General features: G+C 43.5%; 1 protein-coding gene across 1 annotated transcript in view; it reads left to right on the plus strand.

Annotated features, from left to right (window-relative positions):
• The window catches only part of LOC119445299 (uncharacterized), a 77,058-nt gene that overhangs the window by 48,971 nt on the left and 4,413 nt on the right, over positions 1-23,674 (plus strand). Inside the window, exons 65-92 of the mRNA XM_037709646.2 lie at positions 68-188; positions 283-428; positions 509-635; positions 726-862; positions 9,105-9,237; positions 11,464-11,615; positions 11,692-11,815; positions 11,884-12,035; positions 12,201-12,321; positions 12,402-12,550; positions 12,643-12,763; positions 13,076-13,215; positions 13,547-13,816; positions 16,682-16,805; positions 16,885-17,033; positions 17,103-17,226; positions 17,377-17,528; positions 19,308-19,455; positions 19,826-19,977; positions 20,041-20,161; positions 20,236-20,390; positions 20,447-20,570; positions 20,633-20,787; positions 20,876-20,999; positions 21,109-21,248; positions 21,323-21,476; positions 22,278-22,426; positions 22,739-22,856. Of these exons, the coding sequence (XP_037565574.2) occupies positions 68-188; positions 283-428; positions 509-635; positions 726-862; positions 9,105-9,237; positions 11,464-11,615; positions 11,692-11,815; positions 11,884-12,035; positions 12,201-12,321; positions 12,402-12,550; positions 12,643-12,763; positions 13,076-13,215; positions 13,547-13,816; positions 16,682-16,805; positions 16,885-17,033; positions 17,103-17,226; positions 17,377-17,528; positions 19,308-19,455; positions 19,826-19,977; positions 20,041-20,161; positions 20,236-20,390; positions 20,447-20,570; positions 20,633-20,787; positions 20,876-20,999; positions 21,109-21,248; positions 21,323-21,476; positions 22,278-22,426; positions 22,739-22,856 (3,982 nt within the window). The remainder of the gene's footprint in view (positions 1-67; positions 189-282; positions 429-508; positions 636-725; positions 863-9,104; positions 9,238-11,463; positions 11,616-11,691; positions 11,816-11,883; positions 12,036-12,200; positions 12,322-12,401; positions 12,551-12,642; positions 12,764-13,075; positions 13,216-13,546; positions 13,817-16,681; positions 16,806-16,884; positions 17,034-17,102; positions 17,227-17,376; positions 17,529-19,307; positions 19,456-19,825; positions 19,978-20,040; positions 20,162-20,235; positions 20,391-20,446; positions 20,571-20,632; positions 20,788-20,875; positions 21,000-21,108; positions 21,249-21,322; positions 21,477-22,277; positions 22,427-22,738; positions 22,857-23,674) is intronic.

The following is a 23,674-nucleotide window of genomic DNA, read 5'->3' on the forward strand; positions in this document are numbered from 1 at the left end:
TATTCTGTAACTTAGAAGAGTCTATGCTGCAACAGCACCATATTACGCGCTCGTTCTTAATTTACAGAACAGTGCGAGAAAGCAGAACTTATGAAGCGCCTGAAGTACTGCCGAGGCATTATCACCCACAAGGTTCATCCTTTTATGGACGACAAAAAAAATCGTACCCTTCTAGCAAAGGCCTGCCGGTAAATACCTCCTATGAACATCGTTACGGTCCTGTCGAGGTGTGTAGCGAGTAGCGAGAAATGTGCTGTATTTTCCCTCTTGTTAATTCCACAGTGGGCTCGAAGACTACCAACTTTGCGCCATGTCTACGTCGAGAATGTACTGCAACAACACTGACACGCTCATGTCGCACGAAGTTCGCTACTACACGTCGGACATATATGAGCACTACAAGTGGGTCTGTAGCTCCAGCGCAGTTGGTATGTATTGCTATCGAAAGCTCTCGCCGTTTCATTTCTTTACCAAGCGTCTTAAACGGGAAATTCGTTTTCAACTGCAGCTCCTAGATGCACAAAGGCGCTCATTGTCTCAAACTTGGAGGAGTGTTTAGGATTCCTCGAGCACATGGTCCTCCCCGTCGTGCAAGCCCGCCACAAAGACGACTTTGCCTTGCATTCAGCATGTAGGCAAGTAGCAGCGCTCATTCTTCTCGTGTTGATTATGTGATATTGCACTGTTGATGACCCAGGGTGAAATGAACGTGTTTGTTACGACAGAGGTGTGGAGTACTACCAACAATGCATTCAAGAAAAGTCGAAAATTTGTGCGAAGGAAACCGAGTTCTACAGGACGGATGAGACGAAGTATCTGATGGAAACTTTGTACAGCAAGTACAACTGGACGTGTTCTACAAGTAGGTATTAAGTATCCGTCGTGAGGCACTTTGCTGGCACGCTCTTATCTCGGGCCAAATTTTATGACGGGTTTTAAGGGGGAAAATGTGTGCTAAAAGCTCCGAGTAGCAGCTCGTTCCCCGGATTCATGTAAGACTAACACACACAGGCAACAAGGCTTGCGGTAATTCGCATGAAGTTATTTAAGCCACTGCTGAATTGACTTACTGTGTATTCTTCGTGAACAACATAAGCATTACTACGGAGCGCCTAAGCTTCATCTGTTAGCGCGATTGCCAGCATGCTGCCGTATGCCACTACGACTCGCCGGTAACTAGCTGCTAAGCAATAAGTGGCTTCTTCCTTGGAAGCTCACTTTTTTGGCATTATGAAACATATTTTCCACTAGAAGTTGTTAAAACGCAACGATCGGTTTGGCTAAGTATACCTTCGTGTAGGTGGCCTATTTGTTCCGTCTTGTGTAACAAATATTTCTTGCGTGACGCTGGTAAGGCTTATTCGTTACGCTGAGCACTGAAGCTTCGCAGTTAGACATTGTTTTAAGAAGGAAGCTTAGCTCGAAGCCAACTCTGATTTACCAATTCAAGTACATGTCAGTTACTTTCAGCTATAGCGCAAATAAGTACACATACACACGAAGATGACACGACAGACGTGGACGTGCGTATGTGTACTTATTTCGCTATATCTGAAAGTAACTATGTTAGACCAGCAAGCCCAACAGAGGTTCCTTCTGAAGTACATGTTAGTTATGGAAAGTTTAATGGCGCAAAACCAAATGAGGCTATGATGCGCCAACCACAATCAAATACATGTAAAGCGCAGAAATGATAGAGACAACCGCCGGGCCGATTTTGTTGTATTTGAAAATTTTGCACTCTAGTGACTCTAGGAAGCGGAATTTTCATTTGGGGGCTTGAAATGTTTACGAAAATTTAAAATCACTGGTAAGTTTAAAAACAAAATTGAAGTACGTAGTTTACAAATCTGCACCTCCGCACCAAAAACAGATATTTGCATCTGGTAGAAAATTGCGTCTGTTCGAGCATATAAAGCGGAAAAACTTAAGTTATGGGGTTTTACGTGACAAAACCACGATCTGATTATGAGGCACGCCGTAGTGGGAGGACTCCGGAAATTTGGACCTCCTGGGGTTCTTAAACGTGCACCTAAATCTAAGTACACGGGTGTTTTCGCATTTCGCCCCCATCGAAATGCGGCCGCCGTGGCCGGGATTCGATCCCGTGACCTCGTGCTCAGCAGCCCAATACCATAGCCACTGAGCAACCACGGCACGGCGGGTGCGGATAAATTTAATATACGAACTCACACCTTACGTGAAATTGTTAAGGTTTACAAGGGTTTTACAAAATTCCTGTTACAGTTTGTAATATACTTCGGAGCATTGTATAATGCATAAATTTCGTCCGCATTAGATGTATTATTAGGTTCAGTTTAAAGAATTGTGATATCGGTTTTCATTGCTGAGTTAGTTTTAAACTTTATACTTTAGTTTTTTTTTTTAATTTTGCAATTTTCAAAATCTTACAAAAATTGACGCCTAAGTAAAAAGTATGCTTCACAGTCACTAAATTAAAACATTTTTTAATGCAACAAATGTCATCAAATTCATTGCAGTGGTTGCCGATAAGCACGATTTCTCCGTTCCGATATATTTAGATATGAGCCCCCGAGCTTCCTGTTTCGTTCAATGCTCAGTGTTAGACTGCAGCAAGAACGGAAAGTTGCTACACAACGTAAAATAAATCAGCCTTCAGCAATGACCTACTTAAACGTAGCAGTATACTCATGTAACCGTATCTATTAAGCCTCATGGAGCTTCCAGGCTTAACCATTCTATTACAGAACGCGACATAGCTGAGTAATCAGTAGCTTAAGCAGCTACGCTTAGCATCCAGTCTCGCTGTGGTGCACTCTCATATGCTGGCATGCCATTTCGCGTTGTCACCGCAGCTGGCGTAACGTAAGGAATTGTGAAGCCGGGCTTAACTCGAAAGATTTACTGTGAATATAGTGCTTAAAGGAGGGGGGGGGGGGGGGGGGGGGGTGACGCGGCCAGGAAAGAAAGACAAGGACGGTTCACTACCTTTTAAGTTAATTTTTATTTTTTAGAAGTGCAGTCCAGTAGAGTCCAGATAAGCCATTTCGCTTCTGCTCAGTGCTACAGACTGGGCTGGACTCTGGTGGACTACACGTGCAGCGATTTGCCCTCTCTGTTTCCGTGGGTGGTATTCGTTGTTCTTACTTCGGGTATAAATGTCACTTATCAAAAATGAAAAATTCAGTTGAAAGTTTGCGCACCGTCCTTGTAGTTCTTCCCTTCATTGCATCATACCAACTAGCACAAAAGTCTGTACTCCTTGTCACTCGGAAGGTTCGCTAGTCCACGCCACCGTGGCGTCCATTGAGGGTAGCTGGCCTATACGCTGTCGTGGACATCTCGCGAAGGTCTTAGTGGGCCCATGCTAACGGGCCCACGAGAGTGGCTTGCTGATCAGTCGGAGGTTGAGAGGAGAACCAAAAGGCGAGGGAAAGGGTTTAGTTGGCACATTTACGAGAGTTGATGACCTTACAAGGAAAACACCGTCGAAATGTCTATTTTTTTTAAGCATTGGCCGTCCCTGGTCGCCTATGACGACGAACTTAGTAGGACTCCGCCTAGCTAAGTTGACTCTCGCCTGTCCAGCCTTCCTGAAGGAAGTCAGAGAGAGAAGAGAGAGACTAGAGAGAGAAAAAGGGCACTAGGGGAAGTCACCGGAGTGGAACGTTGTCCCTGCGTTACAACGTAGAGAAGAGGGGCAATCGGAAAACAAGGCTGGTTGCTTTAAGGTGGCTTTGCTCGTTGTACCAGCGATGCGAAAGGGAGGGACGACACAGCAGCAGGCTCATCGAAATGGAAAGGAACCAGTCCAAGCGATGCCATAAATCTTCGTACGGGCGAGAGAAATGGCAGCCGGGCGTTCTCTGCCCTCCAAACCATCTCAAATATCACAGCTTCTTGGTGGAGCTGTCAAGACGTTATCGTGGCGGCCACCAGAATCGCCTCGGCGCCGCGATCTCCATGTTAGGTTTCACCAAGTAATCCGTGCTTGGTAAGATGCGCTTCTAGCAGTTCCTTGGAAATTATAACGCCGGCACAGGCCCTTCTGGTGGCACGGCATCCTTAATATCGTGCTTAAATAGCGTATGCTGAGAAACTACGTTACTTTACCAGTGGCGTTGCTCATCTCGCGCGAATTACTTCAAAGTGACCTTACCTGCAATTTATGTGTGTTGAGCTGACATACATTTGCTGAACTAGGGAGTTACAAATGCGTTTTGGCGCATTTTGGCCCGATAATTCCATCCGCCTTAAAATTATTGTCGCATTGAATGGCCGCTCTTTCAGTACAAACACCTTGTTTATGAGCCTTCTTTGGGCGTATAAGAAAAAAAAAAGAGGGGGGGGGGGGTAGTTTCATTAATCACACTTAACGTTGGTGATTTGGCGGCGTGACTTCACACAGTCGCAGCCGTCTCGGGATACTTAAGCAGTTACATCGATGGCCAAGGTGGTACATAACTGAACAAGTAAAACAAGCAGGACAAGTCGAAACAGAATCATTGTGAAAAAGGAGCAAAAGAAGCGAAAATACTAAGCAAGGAAAGACGGTGACCTCATGAGTGAAACAATTATTTTGTCGGAAACCGCCAGCACGTATATAGAAAACAAATCAAAGTCTCACACACAAGAATATACGGGATACGGGCCGACGCTTCGCGTAGGCATTAGCACAAAGAAAGGCGTCCAGGATAAGCGCGACCTTACCAAAATTGACCGCGCAGTCACGAAGTTTGATATTCTCAGCAAAGTGTATCTCGGGCAGACTGGTCAATACATTAATGTGCGTCCTCCGTACTATTCGGTAAAAAAGCAAGAAAAATAAAAATTCAGTTTATGAACTGGAATCAAATGAGTCCTGTGATTATGGAAGCTTTTCACATTAATCAATCAGGCGAGCAATGAGTGAGTCCGACTTAGGTTGCACCGAGATAAAAATATTTATCCCAGCTGTTCATAACTGTGTGACTAATTTTGATATGGTCGGGCTTATCATTCTTGTGCTGATGCCTGTACGAAATGTAGTGGTAAGTGCCATGTATATTGCGTGTGTTAATGACTTCGGTTAAATGCAGGTGATTTCGCTTAAACAAATGTTCCTTCAGTCGCGAGAGTGCCGCAGTCCTAACCTTTACCTGCTTACCTCTTCATTTATCTATATAAGAGCGTAAATCCGAGCGCCAAATAGGCTAGGAAAACGTTTAGATCAAGCATAGGTAAGAATTAAAGGTGCGTAAATGTATCGACAAGGAGACGTCTGTTCATCTGCCCACACCCTGCAGACAGTGCAAATGGAAGCCGTTAATTGACAAACATACTTAAGCAAGAGCCAAGGTGCGGCAGTGCAAGACGTTATGAGGCCTTTCACAAAAGAAAGGTTTAGCAATGCTTCCGTGGTACTTCAGTCTTCCTTGGATACAAACTAAGCGGTGACGTTCAGATCGTTATAAGCCACATGTGGTCGGCTTATTATTTTCTTTTTTTAATGCAATGGCTTGTGCGTATGTCCATATATCTTGGGGTGCGTATACATTCATGGGTGTTGTTATGTAAAAGCATCCGTACTGTTCTCTTTGTCCTTGTCTATTTTGCACTGATGTTGGCTAGGAAATGTGTTCCACGACTCGCATTTACTGCAAATGTTTTTTGAAGTGTCAACAATTACTCTATCTGCATTTATTTACTAAAAAAGTATGGAAAAGGCTAGCCTTATTGATAAGCCTAGGAAACGTCAGTGGCACGCCTTCGTTATGAACGCTGACAATCAAATCACGTTATTTACAGGGTGTCCACGCTAACTTTAGCCGAGGTTTAAAAATATTCGGAGGCGCTTCACGTGGAGGCAACTAAAAGCATGTTGTTCGCAACTCTACGGAACAAAATATGTATTTTTTGCGTTCTCTTTACTTTCACAATTAGTCACGAGTAATTAACCAATTCCGCAGATGTTAAATTTAGAAAGGAACACTTCCAATGATGAAATTCGCAGCGTTCTAGGATACGTTCGATTTAGCAGTATTTTAATAGCTACCTGTTATGAAATCCCTTTTTTCGCGTCATAAAGAAAGCCCATGAAATATGAAAGAACCCATGTGACCGCCCGTTTGCCCGGCGCGATCACACGGGCTCTCGATTATGCCGCGTATCGCGAACAGTGCGTTTAAGCTAGTGCGTTGCCACCGAGACAGTTACACGTGTGGTGGTGAATATTTCAGGTTCTTCATTCTGCTTATCGCTGTCACGAACAGCCGCCTCTGTTGCTTTCGGCAGGGCAACCGAGTGCTACCAAGGCCAATCGCTGTCAGACTGAATTTCGAAGGCAACGCTGGCGTTGCCGCTCTGTCACTTTATTGGTGGCAGCGTGCCAGATTAAAAGCGCTGTTCGTTCATGCGTGGCACGTTTGAGAGCACCCCCGATACTTCGCGGGCTTTCTTTATAACGCATAAAAACGGCGGCGCAATAGAGAGGAATATTAATAGTGCTGACGCGGACGTTTTCTGTACTCGATGACAACTTTCTGTGGCACAAGCGAGAGTGCTTGTGAAAAAAAGTCTCACGTTTTCATCAGCGTTAGTTTAAGCAGGGGAAGAGAGAACACACGCACATTTTTTACAGCAGCTAAATAAAACAAAACACACCATGACATTTTCTTCTTCTCCCTTCCGCGTCTGGGCAAACGCGAAACCGTCGCACGGAGAAACTGCGTCTCTTCCAAGAAACCAAAAGCGCTGTCAAATGCTGCAGGACTACTTGGCGTGGTAACAAATGTGCAGAAGCTCCGCATCGCCAAAGAAAGTTGTCCGCGAGTATAGAACGCTCTACAATTTTGTAATTGGAAGTTCTTCTCTAACTTATAACTTGCGGGGATGATTAATTGATTTTGCTGATTGTGTAATTAAACAGAATAAAAACAGTTCGTAATTTGTTCTGTTGAGTCGCGAACATGCTTTTAGTCGCGTATTACTAGCGCACACGGTTATATTGAAACCTTGGCTACAGTTAGCCCGGGCACATAGTAGATTATCCATTGTGTAATTTTGGTATCGTACTGCTGAGTGGTCGGTATCATGGCGGATATATTTGTGGATACGTATGCGAATGCTATATGTGCGCCGAATGCAAGTGCCATCGAACGAGCTGATATACGCGTATATGCTGACCGACAAAGTAGTGCCAGAAAGCGCACATCTGATCTCCGTAACAAAAAAAAAAAATAATGCTCGGGTTTTGCATGTCAGAACGACTATATGATTATGAGTAGCAGTGTGTGACTTTAAGTAGTGAAAATTGGAAGAATTGAATGCAGTACTGTAACTGTCTCTCGCTAGGAAGTCAACTCAACAGTACTACACGGGGAGAAGGTGATGGGAATGAAAAAAGGTGGAGAGGAGGGCAAAGAGAAACGAGTCGAGCGGTGAAGCCGTCAAGAAGTAGAGACAGTTGAAGCAGAACGGGGCTTATAGCCGCGTATATGGGTTAGTGCATTCGAAAACTCAGGTAAAGCTGTGAAGGCTCGCTTGAGGACGATTGAATATATACTTGGGAAAATGAAGACCTCGAGACTGCCATTGGGAAGTCGAGGAGTCGGTATGCGGCGAGTAGTGTTTGGCGAGCTTGATTGTGGCCGGCGCAGTCGAGTAGCATGTGTTTTAGACTCTCGTCAACGCCCTCATACAATTCTGGTAGACGAAACTGCCGGTGCCAGACAGACGAGACACTCGTTCTGGCCCAGCCAACGCGGAGACGGAGCAAAAAAAGCCCGGTCAGCTCGGTAGAGTCCCAAATTTGGAAGCGGCCGGGGCGGAACGCCAATGGTGACTCGCGTGCCGGGATGTTTACCTCTCATGGCGCCGGGAATTTAGTGGCGTGCCGCGTCAAAGTGGCAATGATTATGAGGAAGAGGCACGCCGTAGGGGAGGTGGGGGGGGACTCCGGATTGATTTCGACCACCTGGGTTCTTGCACGTGCACCCAATACACTAACAAGTGTTACGTCAGCTCACACCTACCTCTAAAGCACACCGACTTGTTAATGGAAAAGAGCCATTATAGTCAACAGATTATTGGATTTACTTGATTTTAACTTAGCAATTTGCTATGTGTCACTGGGTGTATGCTCATTCTTGGCCAATCCTCCATAATGGGTATCTGCCAGTGTGATAGCAGTAGGTAAGGAAACCAGAAATTTAGCCCGATATGTGTCGTACTGCTGTCTGCATAGATCGGCCATCCGCTATTTTTCGCTCAAGTATCATCTCGCATTCACCCGCCGTGGTTGCGTAGCGGCTATGGTGTGGCGCTGCTAAGCACGACGTTGCGGGATCAAATCCAGGCCACGGCTGCTGCATTTCGATGGGGGCGAAATGCGAAAACACCCGTGTACTTAGATTTAGGTGCACGTTAAGGAACCCCAGGTGGTCCAAATTATTCAGGAGTCCCCCACTACGGCGCGGCTCATAATCAGATCGCGGATTTGGCACGTAAAACCCCATAATTTGACTTTTTAATTTACATCGCCTTCGTTCTCTTGACATCGCAGCGTAGATAGCTCGCACTTTGCATAAGCCCGATTTGCTGTTCGCATTTCGTCATAGCTTCTGAGCGGTGTTGTGCATGAAAAAATTACATGGCAATTAAGTTGTGATCTTTTTTGATGGATGATCATAAATATTGCATGAGACTACACTTTGCACAGGATGAAAGTAAATAAAGTTATACGCATCGCTGTTAGTTGAAAAGCGTTTATTTACATATCGTAACAGCGCAAACATACAACATACCATCCACTCACACAGCAACTTTCCATCCTATAGCATTCAATTGACCACTTCACTGAAGCTTTGCTTCAGCTAGATTCCAAAATGGGGGTTGAATCTGCACCATTTGTTTGCTGCTTGCTCCTTTCGCCAAAAAAAAAGCCATGTGCGCCAGATTTGAGTAGAAAACTTAATAGTTGTCTTTAGTATAATGTACGATTACTCCAAACATCTTGAGCTGTAATCAAATGCAATATTAGTGGTAGCGTTTGGCTTCAAGACGCGTTGCTTCACATCAGACTGATTCATTATTTTTCCTAATTATGCAACTAAACAGCTTTTTGATACTTATTTTTTCAACAGGGGCAGAATCCCTGTTATGCGAGGACAATAAGCTACTGCGCAACCTAAGCGAGTGCGTTGGTTTGATCAGGATTCAGGTGGAGCCGCTTTCGGAAGATTTTTCCAACAAGCACAACGTCCGACTGGCTTGTCGGTATGTATGCGTAAGGATTTCACAATTCGAAGCGTTGTTAACTACTTTGAACCACATTGAATCAAGCGCGCACAAACAGGCGAAAATCCTTGTTCAGCAACGCATGCTATCTGATGTGGGTTGTGGTGACAGGACGTCTCCAAGAACACTGCGCAGAACCAATTTCCAACAACAACTTTTCCATGTCAGTCGTCGCTGATTGAGTGCGTTTACGTAGCCACAGCCAATCATAACGTTACTTCGGCGATAGGCTCCCGTCACCTGACCGCGCAGTTATTTTCGCGCCTCAACGCTGCCATTATTATCGCAAAAGAAAGGATAAATGCATACACCAAGCTAAGCGGCTAAGCCAGCACCACCTAGATAGCATAAGGCCTGTTCACTCTGATCCATGACGTCACGCTACCTGGCCCGAAATTTCCATTACCAAGGCTGGCGTGAGGAAAGCGATGACGTCAAAATCACTGTTGCTTACTCAGGAGCATCCCATTAGATTCTGTGGCAGTCGGGCCAAGTAGCATGACGTCATGGATCGGAGTGAACAGGCCTCGTGCTAAGGTGGTGTTGGCTAAGCTCGCCTTTTAGCGCTTCCAATCTCCACCGGCGCTTCACGGCGCAGGTATGCAACTTTTGCACACAATGCAGCCTCAGCTTAAAATAATAAAAAAAAGTTGAGATAAACGCTGTGAGACTTTTTTTTTTTTGTGTATGTGGCAGTGGCTGTCTTCGCAAGCAGTGGTTTTCTTAGTCGCATAATTATTTAGGATTAGTTATTACGCCATTCGAGCACCGAGTAGATAAAAGCGAATAGCAGCTCTTATTAGATGTTTTGCACGTGTTTCTTTTTTTCAGGGCGTGATATACAGGGTCTTCCAGCGAACACTTTCAAATAAAAAAAAAAGAATGCCTGTGGCAGAAAGCACAATCCTAGTCCATGAGCTGGTCTACTCGAAGAAGCTGGTCTACTTGCAAAAAATGACATGCGTAATCGACTAATTAACAAAAATTCAATAATTCAGTTTTAACTAATTACCTTAAAGGCACATATTGCAATTTACAAATTCCAGCGGGTGAGACTGCAAGGCATATCCAATATCCACTTGAAAATAATTGTGTGGGTGACACCATTTACGAGATATGCGCCGTCAAACTTGCTGTAAAAATGCTATGTCGTTCCACTTACTTTCTTAACAAAACGTTGTTGTAGGCATTGAAGCAAAATGTAACTGGAACGCCAATGCCTTTCTCCACAAAGTTAGGGAATTAATATCGCGAAACTGGTGTCAACCTGAGAATTCGTTCCAAGTGGATCCGCCTTGCGAACTCCCCGGCTAGAATTTGTAAATTGCAATATGTGCCATAAGGTAATTAGCTAAAAACTTAATTTGTGAATTTTTCTTAATTAGTCAATTATGCATTTCAATTTTTTGTGCAGGTAATGTCCGCCTCTTTGAGTGGACCAGCTCATGGACTATAATTGGGCCATCTGCCACAGGCAATTTTTAAAAATGTTTGAAAGTATTCGCTCAAACACCCGGTATATACAGCACAGCGAAGATATATTGCTATAGTCTCATGAAATACTTATTTAGACTAGCAGCTTTATGATTAAAAATATAATTGTCTAACACATAAAAGCCGATTTATCTTCAAAAACGCTGCGCTAATTTTATTCATCATCACTCAAATAGTAACTTTTTTTCACCTTTGACTGACTTTGACCTCTATGCATGAGTGTGTGGCCTTTCATTTCATAATTGCATCTATGAGTTCTATTATAGGCTTGAATAGAGCCATAGCCACTAAATTATGTATCTATTTACACTGTTTTAAACGAAATAATGCATTGCATTATGTTTTGCAGGAAACAATAAAACTTACATATAGGTTTGCGAGTGCGTAAACTTATCAGAACCCCGTCCCCAGCATTTTTCAAACCGGGATTACTTGTTGAAAGAGTTGCCGTTGAATTTGTTTAACGCGTAGCCGTATACCCCTGTGTAACACCCTAAAAACAACGACGGAATCTTTGCTGGCTGATGCAAAAATGGAGGTCAAAACCGGAGTGGGGTTCATTACTTTGGCACAGAAGGTTACATAATACCGCTCTTGTAAGGGCGTTCAATAAAGCCTAGCAGTGGTTCGACAAGGTTGCCAGCATGCCTGACGCATGAACGATGCGTTCAAAAGAACACCTTCACCTAATTAAATTCTATTTCGCGCTAGTGCCTTGAATGTCTACCATCAGTGCATTGGACATAGAATGCAGTCTACATGCAAGGACAACTCAACCCTTCTGGAGTTGGCACAAGTTAGGGAGTACTTGACTGGCCTCCCAGGAAAATACAAATGGGTTTGCGACTCTACGGCAGAAAAAAGTGAGTTTCTTCATTTTTTTCTGGCGATCTATATATATGCCTAGAGTGTTCTTTGCATTGAAAACCGTCCTTCCAGACGCCTACTGCGATGAAGGCGACTTGAAAGCAAGCCTTGCGGAATGTTACGGGTTCGTGAGGTCAATTGTAATGCCCAATGCTGCACAGCCCAACGTTAATACCAGGCTCCGAACTGCTTGTCTGTGAGTTAAATAGCAGTAGATATGTTTTTCGGCAGATCGCTTAATATATATCATTTCCTTGGACACAGTGGAATACGAGAATACCAAGCTTGCATTCAGACCCGCATAAAGGCTAAGTGTGAAGATAACGAAGTGATTCCTGAGGACGCAGAAATAAGGAGGTATATGTTCGACGAGCCTACAAAATACCTTTGGACTTGTGAAGACAATCAGTACCGCAGTGAGTTCTCTTTTTCTTACAATGTAAAACAAAAACTAAAAAAAAAAGGCTTTGAATTTCGCTCTTGCTAAAAGGAGACTGCGAGCTTTGGTGTGATAGTTAACATTTTGAACAATATTGTATGTTAAATGCCATCAAATCATGCCGCTTGATACTTTGCCGCAGGTAAATGCACAGAAGAAGCTTTTATTGACAGTCTGCAAGAATGTGTCGGCTTCATAAGTGAATTAGTTGCTCCCTTATCAAAAAACACCAATGACACATCCAAGCTTGACTCTGCTTGCGGGTGAGTAATGCAGGAAGCTTTATTTTTTAGTATTTCGCTCAATTAAGGGCATATAATTAATACAGCATATTAATATTTAGGTCTCTGGAAGCGTACGCTAGTTGCGTGCTGTTGAAAATAAAACGGTGCGACGGAAGCCCATCGCTTATGAGCCTCAGCTCAGTGAAGCATTACACCGATGAGCTGTACGAAAAATACAAATGGGTCTGTGACGTTCGAATGAAAGAAGGTTAGTATCATGCCCGAACGGCATTACAATGTGCCGTACAACTGTGGTTTGCTTACTGCGTCACGAGATAACGTCTCATGTTTATTCGGCAGCGTCACAGTGCTACAACAAGGTGCTGCCGCTCTTCAGAGAGTGCGTGGGATTTATCAACCAAAGGACTATTCCAAACATTCGAATGACGGATGACGACCATAGAATGAAGATAGCCTGCAGGTACTATTTATTATACTGCATTGTCTATAGTGCTGTGCTGTCTTCAAGCAGTGAGGGCTGCGTGTACTTTTGAGTTGGCGGCTTTGAATCGAAGAGCGTGATCCTATACCTTTAGAAATCGGGTGTTTAATTGAAATAGCGAAGGGAATACTGAGATAAAGCAGGCACTGAGCATGTCACTGTCTATTCACGGACTACTTACATAAAACGTCAGCACGTTTCTACTGCAGTGGCGAAAAGGCTGTGTTTGTTCTTGTTTTGGTGAGCTCTATTTCCTAGTATTTACGTAAGACATATGGCCTTTTTTTGCAGTGGGGTCATGGCGTACCAGAAGTGCATAGAAACATCGGTTGAAAGATCCTGCGTCGACCCCCGAGGTATAGAAAATGTGGAGGATTACAAGTACTACACTCAAGTACTTTTCAACAAGTATAACTGGATCTGCCGTCTTGGTGAGTGACCAGGCGGGCTTCTTTCTCAGCTTATAGTTTACGCGTATTTTTATGAAGAGAGAAAACTGTGTAGAACATGCTGTTATGAATATTCAAAGGAACTAGGGCGCTCCACTGCTCAAGTTGAAAGTCTCGGTCCGACCCGCAGCTTCGGTCGCAGCATTTTGACAGCGTCTGAACACTGCATGTGCTGATATATTAATGGATGTTAGAGAACTTGGCAGTTGCTGAAATGGACAAGGAACCTCTTCACTGCGTTGTCTTCCTCTTGTGTCGAATCTGTGCTTAACCATTTTCAGTTCTGACTTCCCTGTGTCTTTATTTCTTTCAGACACTCCTAAATGTGATCCCCGAGAAGTCCTAAAAAAGCTGCACACATGCAGAGGCTTCATAACTATGAATGTGGACCCATTCATCAGCGATGGCCCCGTGGCGTCAGTTTTCATGCAGACAGCTTGCGCTGCGATGAACGAATTTCGTGAGTGCGTACGGGTCAAGTTAGATGACAGGTGCAGCAACCTGGACTCCATTGAAGGGATTCAAGAGTACCTGCTCGACATACCTTCGAAGTACTCAAGAGTGTGCGAAGTCACCCGAATATGTAAGCACCCAGAAGTACGCGACTGCGTCTTCAACAGCCTAACCAGCGAGTTCTTGATTCTGAGGTGCACATTCGTGGCAGCCCACATGATAGCGCATCATATTCCGTGACCGGACGTGCGTACAGAATATAGCACGAACAGGTAGCTTATAAAATAGGAAAGTATTTCAGGCACGAAAGCCACGAATGACTGTTAATTTTGTATCTAATCAGCACCTAAAGGTTCGATAATATCAGAAATTACGAATTCGTCAAAAGCCAGGCGCGTTAGTATGTTCACATAGGAGCCCACGCATCTAAATAGCGAACCTATCACGTGATGCAGTAAGCGATCGAATGAGTAGATTTTTTCAAACGTTTTCACGTTGACACCGTGATCGCCTAAGGGCGTTGGGGTGGAGCTGCTCAGCTCGAGGTCAGGGTTTTGATCCTGACGGCGGTGGCCGCATTCCGATGGGGGCGGAATGCAAGAACGCTCGTGTACCAGCTCATTGGGTGCTGTTGCGAACCGGGGTGACGATTTATCCCGCCGCTGTTACCAGTTGTTGCGGGTCGGGGATTAATCCCGCCGCTGCTGCCAGTTTGTTGGGAACGGGTTGTTGAGACTCGGTAGCGTTTAGGCCGGTGATCCTTCAGCCAAAGGGATTAAAAAAAATTAAATTCTGGGGTTTTACGTGCCAAAACCACGATATGATTATGAGGCACGCCGTAGTGGGGGGACTCCGGAAATTTCGACCACCTGGGGTTCTTTAACGTGCACCTAAATCTAAGTACACGGGTGTTTTCGCATTTCGCCTTCATCGAAATGCGGCCGCCGTGGCCGGGATTCGATCCCGCGACCTCGTGCTCAGCAGCCCAACACCATAGCCACTGAGCAACCACGGCGGGTTCAGCCAAATGGATGAGTACGTCCGGGAGTAAGAGCGAGAGAAAAAAGGGTTTATTCTACATATTTACAGTGGCTCCAAATATGGAAGCCCACTCCATGGGAGAGCACTCTGAAAGTCTCAGCTCACTACATGTCTGAGCGCATATCAGAACAGGTCAGGACACACCACTGCACGCAAGTTGTCTCCTTATAAAACATCGGTCTTCCCTAGTTGACCCGGCTAGGGAATCAGATGACCTTGATGCAACCAATCAGACGGGCCGTCTTGTTCGCTGAACTCCGCCTCTAATGTTGCACCTTCGAAGCAAGGACGAGGCAATCCGGAAACAGGGGGTTGACACTCCTTCCACGAAAGTCGGTGACCTGTTTCTTGCCCTCCGACGGTCATCTTGCCAGGGTCGGGAGAATGGCCTTTGCACTAATCCCCGCGTCTAACGAAGGGTGGCGGTTGTCGTCGGTCGCTTCCAAGTGAGCTTCTTTGTCCGAACGTCACTGCCGGTGTCTGGCCGCGTCGCCAGGTAGGCGGCCGCTGATGAAGGGGGTGGAATCGGGGGAAGCACCCAAAGAATGCGCACTGCCGAGTTGGGGCCCGTGTTTGCCCGTTTCGTCGGTGTCTGGCACTGTCGCCGTCTCGGCGACGCTCATGAAAGGGCCTGCCTCGGTGGGAAACAATCAAAGAATGCGCCCGGCCGGTTCGGGACGCAACAGTGCACGTTGAGGAACCCCGAGTGGTCAATATTAATTCAGAGCCGCCTACTAAGAACGTGTCTTATAATCACATCGTGGCTTAGGCACGTAAAACCCCACAATTTATATTAAGTTTTCACATCCCATCATAGCCATGAAGAAACTGTTTACATAAGGCTTGCGCACCGTATAGCGTTTTCAATAGAATGTGTAATAGCTACATGTTTTCATAGTCGTTCAATTTAGCCATACAGTCCTAGCCGCGAGGAAAAAGTCGTTTTTTCATGAATGAATGTGCTAATATTCTAATTGATTCGAATGAAGACATTTTAATCAATAGTGATGGATGAAAACATAAAAGACTAAAATATTGAGCATTGGGTTAAACGCTGGTTGATACATTTAACAATTTGGTGGCGTCTCTTGCGATGCGAGTCGATTTGCTGTAACAAATCTTATTGCATACCTCGCTTGATGGCATATACAAAAACAGACTTCAGTTTACATTTTCTGACCTATGATGACCTATAATGAGATAAAAAACCGCTTTGGTTGGATTAGTGGTTACCTAACCTTTATTATATGGTTTATTCCTCTTAGCAGAGAGATAATCATCGCCTGTGTATTCTTTTCCATCCCACTTCCTTTACAGCTTGTAATAAATAGTGCGTAAATGATCTGCATCGAAAATCTTCATCCAGTATCTAAGTTTGCTGGAACACTCTTCGTAAATTTATTGACGGTGGGGACTATAGTACTGTCCACTTTGTCGGCTGAAACAGAGGGAGCGCGAGCAGTAATTACAATTTTGATGCGATCGTTATTTTATGCATACCTGCAACTATGTGAAGTTTTTGTAGCCAGCAAACATTTTTTACCCAAATAGATTAACAAAAACATGCTCTGATCACATGCGCTTTGAGAATAAAGGAGCCCTAGCACACACGAATGCCCAGCCTACTTCATAAAGTGCACCTGTATTCATGTTCTTGCGCCCCCCCCCTTCCCCCACCTTCCACTCTCCACTTTCTGAACGTGGAATTAAAAATGATCATAGTCAAGGTGAAGTTGAAACTTGATCAGCTTTCTTGGAGCCCTGTTTCGAGAAATAGTTTTGAACCATTTCTTTGTGCTGCGTCGACATCGCTGTGCAAGAAAACTGGAATTTTCTGTTAAGCATTTCTGGCACAAGTAAATAATTAGGTTTAATGTCTGAACTAACAGTTTAAAATTACCAGCATCTCTGGTCGCTTCATGAACGACTAACATACATACTCGCGAAATTTCAGCAACTTCGTGCGGCGCTGAAAAACTTCTTCCGAGGCTTCAAATGTGCTACAAGATATTGAAGAGGCTTAAATTGCCCGAAACAGCACCGTATGAGATGATAGGAAATTCTTCAACAATTTGCGAGTAAGCTACTCTTCTACACTGATTTACTCTGGTAAGTTTGGTAAAGGCTTCATTTTCTCATCTACTTTTTTTTTTCAAGTGCGTACAAACAGTACAACATTTGCATCATCAACGAAATACGTCAAGTTTGTGGCAGAGATCGCGTTGTTGCTCGCTTTGAAAAACTCAGGCCTTTACTTCAGTATCACTACAACTCATTCAAGTGGGCCTGCGAAAGTCAGAAATCAGGTTAGTTGAGTAGTTTCACGATTCCGCGGGGATGATAAATATTGTTTCGTTCTCATTCTTTTTCTTCAGCCGGCGCTTGCAACGAGCAAAACTTGAAACGCCATTTATCAGGTTGCTTGGGCTTCATTAACACGAGGGTATCGCTCTACTCCTATAATGAACTCAACATTCATGACCTCAAACATGCTTGCAAGTAAGTTTCTTACCATAGTAAGCGCTACTAATTGCCGAGATTTCGCTGAGGACTTGCAATTTATTCATATATGAACACATACATTATTAGACTCGTGCTTCCTTAAAAGATTTTATAGGTATCTCTGGTACGTTGTTTTCTTCTTTCCAGCGCTTTTCAAGATTACATATCATGCGTGAAACTAACCATCACTTCAAACTGTGGCCACCACTTTGATGCGTTGCAGCATGAAAGTCTCAAGCCGTACGTAGTGACACCCTACAAACGTTACAAATGGGTTTGTCGTAAATTGCCTCCTCACGGTAAGCAGTCTGTCACATATGTTCAATGCAGCTGCTAGAAAACGTGGTAGGCCGTATGGGCTATCGCAGGCGGCAGTCAGGCTTGTTCATTCATTAAGAGGAAGCTTTAGCTCGGGCCCAACTCCGAAGCGGCTTATTCAAATACATGTAAAACGCAGAAACGCTTTTCTCGGATAACCCCTGGACCGATTTTAATGGCATTTGTTGCATTTGAGAGAGGACGTAAAGTTCTAGTTGGAAGCGAAATTTCGATTTAGGGCCTGAACCTTTTAAAAAGAACTTACAAAAATTTGAAAGTTCGAACAAATAGAAGCACGAAGTTTACAAATTAATAGCTCTGCACTAAAAACAGATATCGCTATTATGTAAACGGCATTCATTAGATCATTCAAAGCGGACAATTTCGATATGTCAATTTAAATTTTCCGTGAATTCGTTACGTTGTGTACAAGGATTCTGCAACAGCTGTATTTCCATATTACATAACTTTTTGAGATTCATATGTAAAATATCAATTTTGTTCGCTTTAGATGTACTATTACGTGCGGTTCACAGAATTGTGATATAATTTTTCATTGTTGAGTTACGGAGTTGTAAACTAAATAGTTTCGTTTTCTGAAAATTCGCGATTCTTGCCAATTTTTAATAAACATTTGACGACCTAAATAAAAAATTCGAAACAACAGTGACTAGATTTGAGGTTTTTCTTTTAAATGCAACAATATCGTCGAATGTGGTGCAGTGCTTGCCGAGAAAAATCGAATTCTCCTTTTACATGTATTCAGATAGGAGAACCCAATCTAAAGCTTCCTCTTAAAGGCACTTGTCGTAGCCAGAAGTCAGTAGGAATTGTAAGTCGGTATAGTTGGAAACTTGCAGGCACAAGTTGGAATCAGCTAGCGAAAGGCATGGTTAACTGGAGATCGCAGGGAGAGGCCTTCGTCCTGCAGTAGACATAAATATAGGATGATGATGATAGTCGTTGACTTGGGACGTCGGGTTGCATGACACTTTTTATAAGGCATGCTTGCTACCGCGGTGCTCTTCTTAAAACGGTGCACATGCCACCAGTACTAGCAAGGCTTCAACTGGGGCTATTCGGTAACACACAATTCTGTTTATTGTGCTGGTTTCCGCAGAACAGACATCAAGAAGGGCAAGGATGAACAACTGCGCAACTGTCCACTATTGTTCGCAAGTGAATGCCATTGAAAAAAAGGAGAGAAAGCTATTCGTGGTCATTGCGAACGCGGAGGTGTTGATATGTCTCCCTTTAATATCTTTTTATGCGCCTTTTTCTATCCCATTTTGGCTCCTTGTATATTGACGTGCTCTTGCGCACAATAAACAGCTGACAGTTGCGCAGTTGTTCGTCGTTGTCCTCCTAGATGTGTTCCTTCGTGCGGAAGCCAGCGCTGTAAACCAAATGAAAAGACAGAGCACTATCAGCTTGAGATATATATGAGCTAGGCTCAGAATAACACCATTAGTTGTTTCATGCGATTTACAGTAGTTGCGATTCCTTTTATTTAATAAATATTGACCTTTTGTTTAATTTTTTTGCTTATATTTTCAAAAAACGGAAAAATAGGTTTGTTTTCAAATTTCTCATTTTTTTTCTAAGCTCTCGCATCTCTACTACCGGCTGCCTGTTAATTGTATGACGTGCTGGCGATATGCTGTGCTGAAACTGGTTTTCTGGCCTTTCTTTCTTTCTTTTGTCTGCTGTGCTGAAACTGGTTTTCAGGCCTTTTTTGCTTTCTTTTGTCGTATTTACAGGAAAGAACTATATTGGTGAAATGCCTGCTGTATGCAATACCGTCCACATAGTGAACAATATGACACAGTGCCTTGGGTATCTGAAAGTGAGAGTCAGCAGTTTCACGCGCGTCTACAACAGCGTGGCTTTCTCACGCCAGGTCTGCCGGTAAGAGCCTGTAAATAATTTTACACAACCTACCTAGGTTGCCGGCTTACTTCTTGTCTATATTCGCTTACGATTTCACTGAAAGTCCTTAAAGTATTCGAACTATATGCACTCTTAATGTAGCATTAGAAATGCTTTGTAAAGCACACACCATTAAATTAGGATAGTTTTCTATCCAGTAAGGCTCATCGCTACTTACGCCAGCAGCCAACATAAGAGACTATCTGGAATACTTATAAGGAGGGTCCATGAGCCATGTACAAGTAATAAAAATGGACTAGGTGAACACAGAAAGTAGTCTGCTATACCAGAAGTGGCAGAAATTGCGTGACACTATACACGACCACACAATGTATTACTTTTTCTACAGAGGCCTCACGGATTACCAAAGGTGTATCGACAGCATGATTCCATCAGAATGCCTGAGAATCAAGGGCTTGCTTGAAAATACCGAGATAAAGTACTTTCACTCTCTCATCTATAGCAAGTATGCGTGGATATGTGAATCTATCCCATCTTCTGGTAAGTATACACATGTTGGCCGAACGCATAAAAAGCTAAGCGCACTTTTATCTTTTTTTACAGTAAACGAATGCTACCATAACGTGTCAAAGCTCCTGGCCGAATGCGAAGGGTTTCTGTGGAGCGAAGTAAACGTGCTCGACAAGAAAAATTTCACCTCCAATGGCATCAAACAGTCATGCCAGTGAGATTTATTTGTTTCGTATTTTCGGATGGTTGACATTGCTTTGATTATTTACGCTTTCATTTTTTCTTCAGAGGAGTTCGGGACTATCAGACTTGCGTTCTGTCTACTGTCAAAGACCAGTGCAGCTCAAATGAAATAATACCCGATACGAACGAAGTAAGTCGCTTGACTGAGGACCTGTTCAGGCGGTACCAGTGGACGTGTGACATGGTAGAACAAACAACTGGTAAGCTGGATTACATAAACTTTGCCTTATTGCTTCAGTGACAATCTACGTTTCAGAAAATCGATGCACGTCAGGCCTATTGTTACCGAAACTGAAGGAATGTAAAGGATTTATAACTTTCGAAGTCGTTCCGTTATCTGCTGACTCATCCAGTGTGAACAATCTGCACTACGCATGCAGGTGAGTGTGTCAATAATTTTGTCCGGTATGATTAGTTTAACAGCCACAATGTTTCAATCTAGAGCTTTAAATGACTTCAACGCCTGCGTTTGGTCTGAAGTTGTTAAGCATTGTGACGTGGAGAAGGCGATGGATAATCTTTCCCCTGAAGTTCTGGAATACACTAAGGGCATAAGCAACACTTACAAATGGGTGTGTGACCTTGACAAGACTGCGGGTAAGCGAATCATGAAACCTTGATAATTGCTCTGCGGTGTTCTTGTTACATTTGTATTATGATGGTTATGGCTATACTGTACGCGCAGTTCCATCCTGTACGAAGGACAACTACATTGAGAGAATTAGACGATGCAGAGGCTATATAGTATTGAAGGTGCTTCCACACATCGAGGACTTGTCTGACGAAAACCAGTTGGAGATAGCATGCAGGTAACAACAAGCGCCATCCGTGGACATAGTTTTTACTGGTTACGTACTCTTACAGTATTTCATTTCTCGCTATCGCCCTTCTTCCCCGCCTGCCGTTCTTTTCTTTCAGAGCGGTGCATGATTACCAGTCTTGCATACTGAAGCAAACAAAACTAATATGCCCCAATTCAAAAGATTTGCTGTCAAACCAGTCGATTTCCGAAAACACCAAAGGCCTGTTCAATCAGTATGCTTGGGTTTGTAACAAATGTAGGTATTTTCTTATCAAGTTAGTTCTGTGCATGTGAGAATAAAGATTGATCAAAAACATTTTCTTTGCACAGCGGTGGTTATCCCGAAGCGAAAACTATCGGAAGGTATCAAGAAAACTTGCAATGAAACTGTGCTTGTGGACAACCTGAAGAGTTGCTTCGGGCTCATCAAATACTTCGTTCTTCCTCATGTACAAACTAGCTCGAAAATGCTTTCAGCGTGCAGGTAATTTAATATTATCGGTTTTATTCGTGTATTTCGGCCGGAATTTTAAATACAATTCGCCTGTATCTTACTAGCAACCTTCATTGCTATAATTTTTTGGTCTCATGATACGTGCGTGATTGCTCTGTTTGGTGCACAGATGCGTGCATATAAGAGTGGCGCAATAGTCGAGTACGTCAGGATGCAAAACGTGATGTTTTTTGCATGTTCTTCCAGTTTGGCCTTAACTTATACTTATTACTTCAATTTTCAAATGTTCGCGCTTGTTGAGTTGTATAGATTTGTGTTTTGTACACAGTATTTTATTTCTCAATTTCTTCGTTTTTTGCTTTCATGCATTTTGATGTTTTCTATTCTTTTATGCTTACTGTTATATTTTACTTGATATATTTGTTCCATTGGTTCGCACTGCTGCTAATCCTTCTATTAATTGTCTTAACCGAGGGTCCCGTCGTAGTCTTGTACTTTGGGACCCTCGTCTGTATATTTTATATGCTGTCATTAACCTACAATGTGCTAATAATAATACTCATTTGATTTGATTTGAAAATCCGTTCGATTTTGTTGAATTGGCTTGAATGAAGCTCTCATGAAGTTCGAAAGTACAAGTTTTATAGCCTAACGAGTTTGCTTTAGCTGCCATTCTGGCCTGCGTAGCACAGAAACGCGGCTTGACATGTCATTCTAACCAGTATGGACGCTCTCAATTGCGAATAGAATGTTTGCCTAGCGCTCAAATAATACAATGAAATGTATCACCTTTGAATGGAAACTAAGTGTTGATACCGGTTTTCTTCTTAGAGGCCTGTACTACTACCAAAAGTGTACCAGCAGAGTGATTTCCGAACAAAGCTGCGGTAACATTGAGAAGCTCAACGAGTCCCAGACGGTGCAGGCGCATCTCAACTTGCTGAAGAAATACTCATTTGTCTGCACTGTCCCTGAGAACAGTAAGTTGGCTTATCATGTAGCAGGCATAATATTCTCCACTTGTACGCATGTGTTATTGCAAAGATGGCGTTCGTTGCTATGCATCATCTAACGTGATTTTATACGAATTACTTCCGTAAAAAAGAGAACGAAGGCACTTTCTTAAGCCCGACTCCATAACCGTAATCAGTCATACTAAAACCTGTTTTGGATATACCCTTTAAGAAAGATATTCTCTCAAAAAAGTGAAATGTAGATTATGCGTAGTCTCTGAAGAAAGTGAACGTCAGAACAACTTTTTTCTGCATAAATATGCGTTGGTGTTGTTTCAGGCAAACTGTGCAAAATTTCGGGAAGCCGTCTGAAGGAATGTTTGGGAATCCTGGAAACAGTAGTGATTCCAAGCGCCAACCTAAGGGCATCAAAAAGAAACCTCTCAGACGCCTGCAAGTAAGACGCGCATGTAGCGACAGCTTGATGCTCTGTCGTCCTATTGACATAGAAATACGTTTTGCTGTGGCGTTTTAGCAATATCTTCGCACAAATTGCGAAATTTAGGCCTGCGTGCCTGCGCTTAATCTTTAAAAAATATATTTCTTGGCACCGCAAAAGCAAATTTATCCCGCTGTGATAGGCGCCACATTCTCCCAAAGGCTGTGGTGCGGCTTGCGTGCCAGATGTAATCTTGAAATATTTCCTCAGGTTGAGTATTTCGTTAAGTGTTGGGGATGAGACTAATGCAAGATTGCGACTGTTACACGATTCATAGATTCACGTGGTTTCACGTGCTAATGCAACACTGGAGTTATGAGAGGCGCCGTAGCAGAAGGCTCCGGATTAATTTCAACCAGTTGGGATTCTTTAACGTGCACCAAAATCTGAGTAAACCTTCGCCCTGCAGTAATTTAATTAAATAGAGTACATGAGCACTTGAAATAGGCGACTGCAGTCTTTAAAAAAAGCATGCGTTTTCGGCCATCCTATAGCACAAGTCATTGTAGAAACACGCATGAACACCATGAGATATAGAAATAGTAACCACGAACATTTACCTCCCTGTATTGCCATAGCAAGTGAACCTCTAACAAAGCAACAGGAAGAGAGTACGCCATTTGGAGATCTCTGACGAGAGAACCGTTGTACGAGAGAACCGTCTTGTTCGGGCTGTAGCCATAGGTACTAGCAGGATGCGCGACCGGAGTCTGAAGGGCCCTAATAACGTGTGACTTAATATGACACATGCATAAACACACAATTCTAACCGACCA

The sequence above is a fragment of the Dermacentor silvarum genome, chromosome 1 (genome assembly GCF_013339745.2).
Source record: "Dermacentor silvarum isolate Dsil-2018 chromosome 1, BIME_Dsil_1.4, whole genome shotgun sequence".
Lineage (NCBI taxonomy): Eukaryota > Metazoa > Arthropoda > Arachnida > Ixodida > Ixodidae > Dermacentor > Dermacentor silvarum.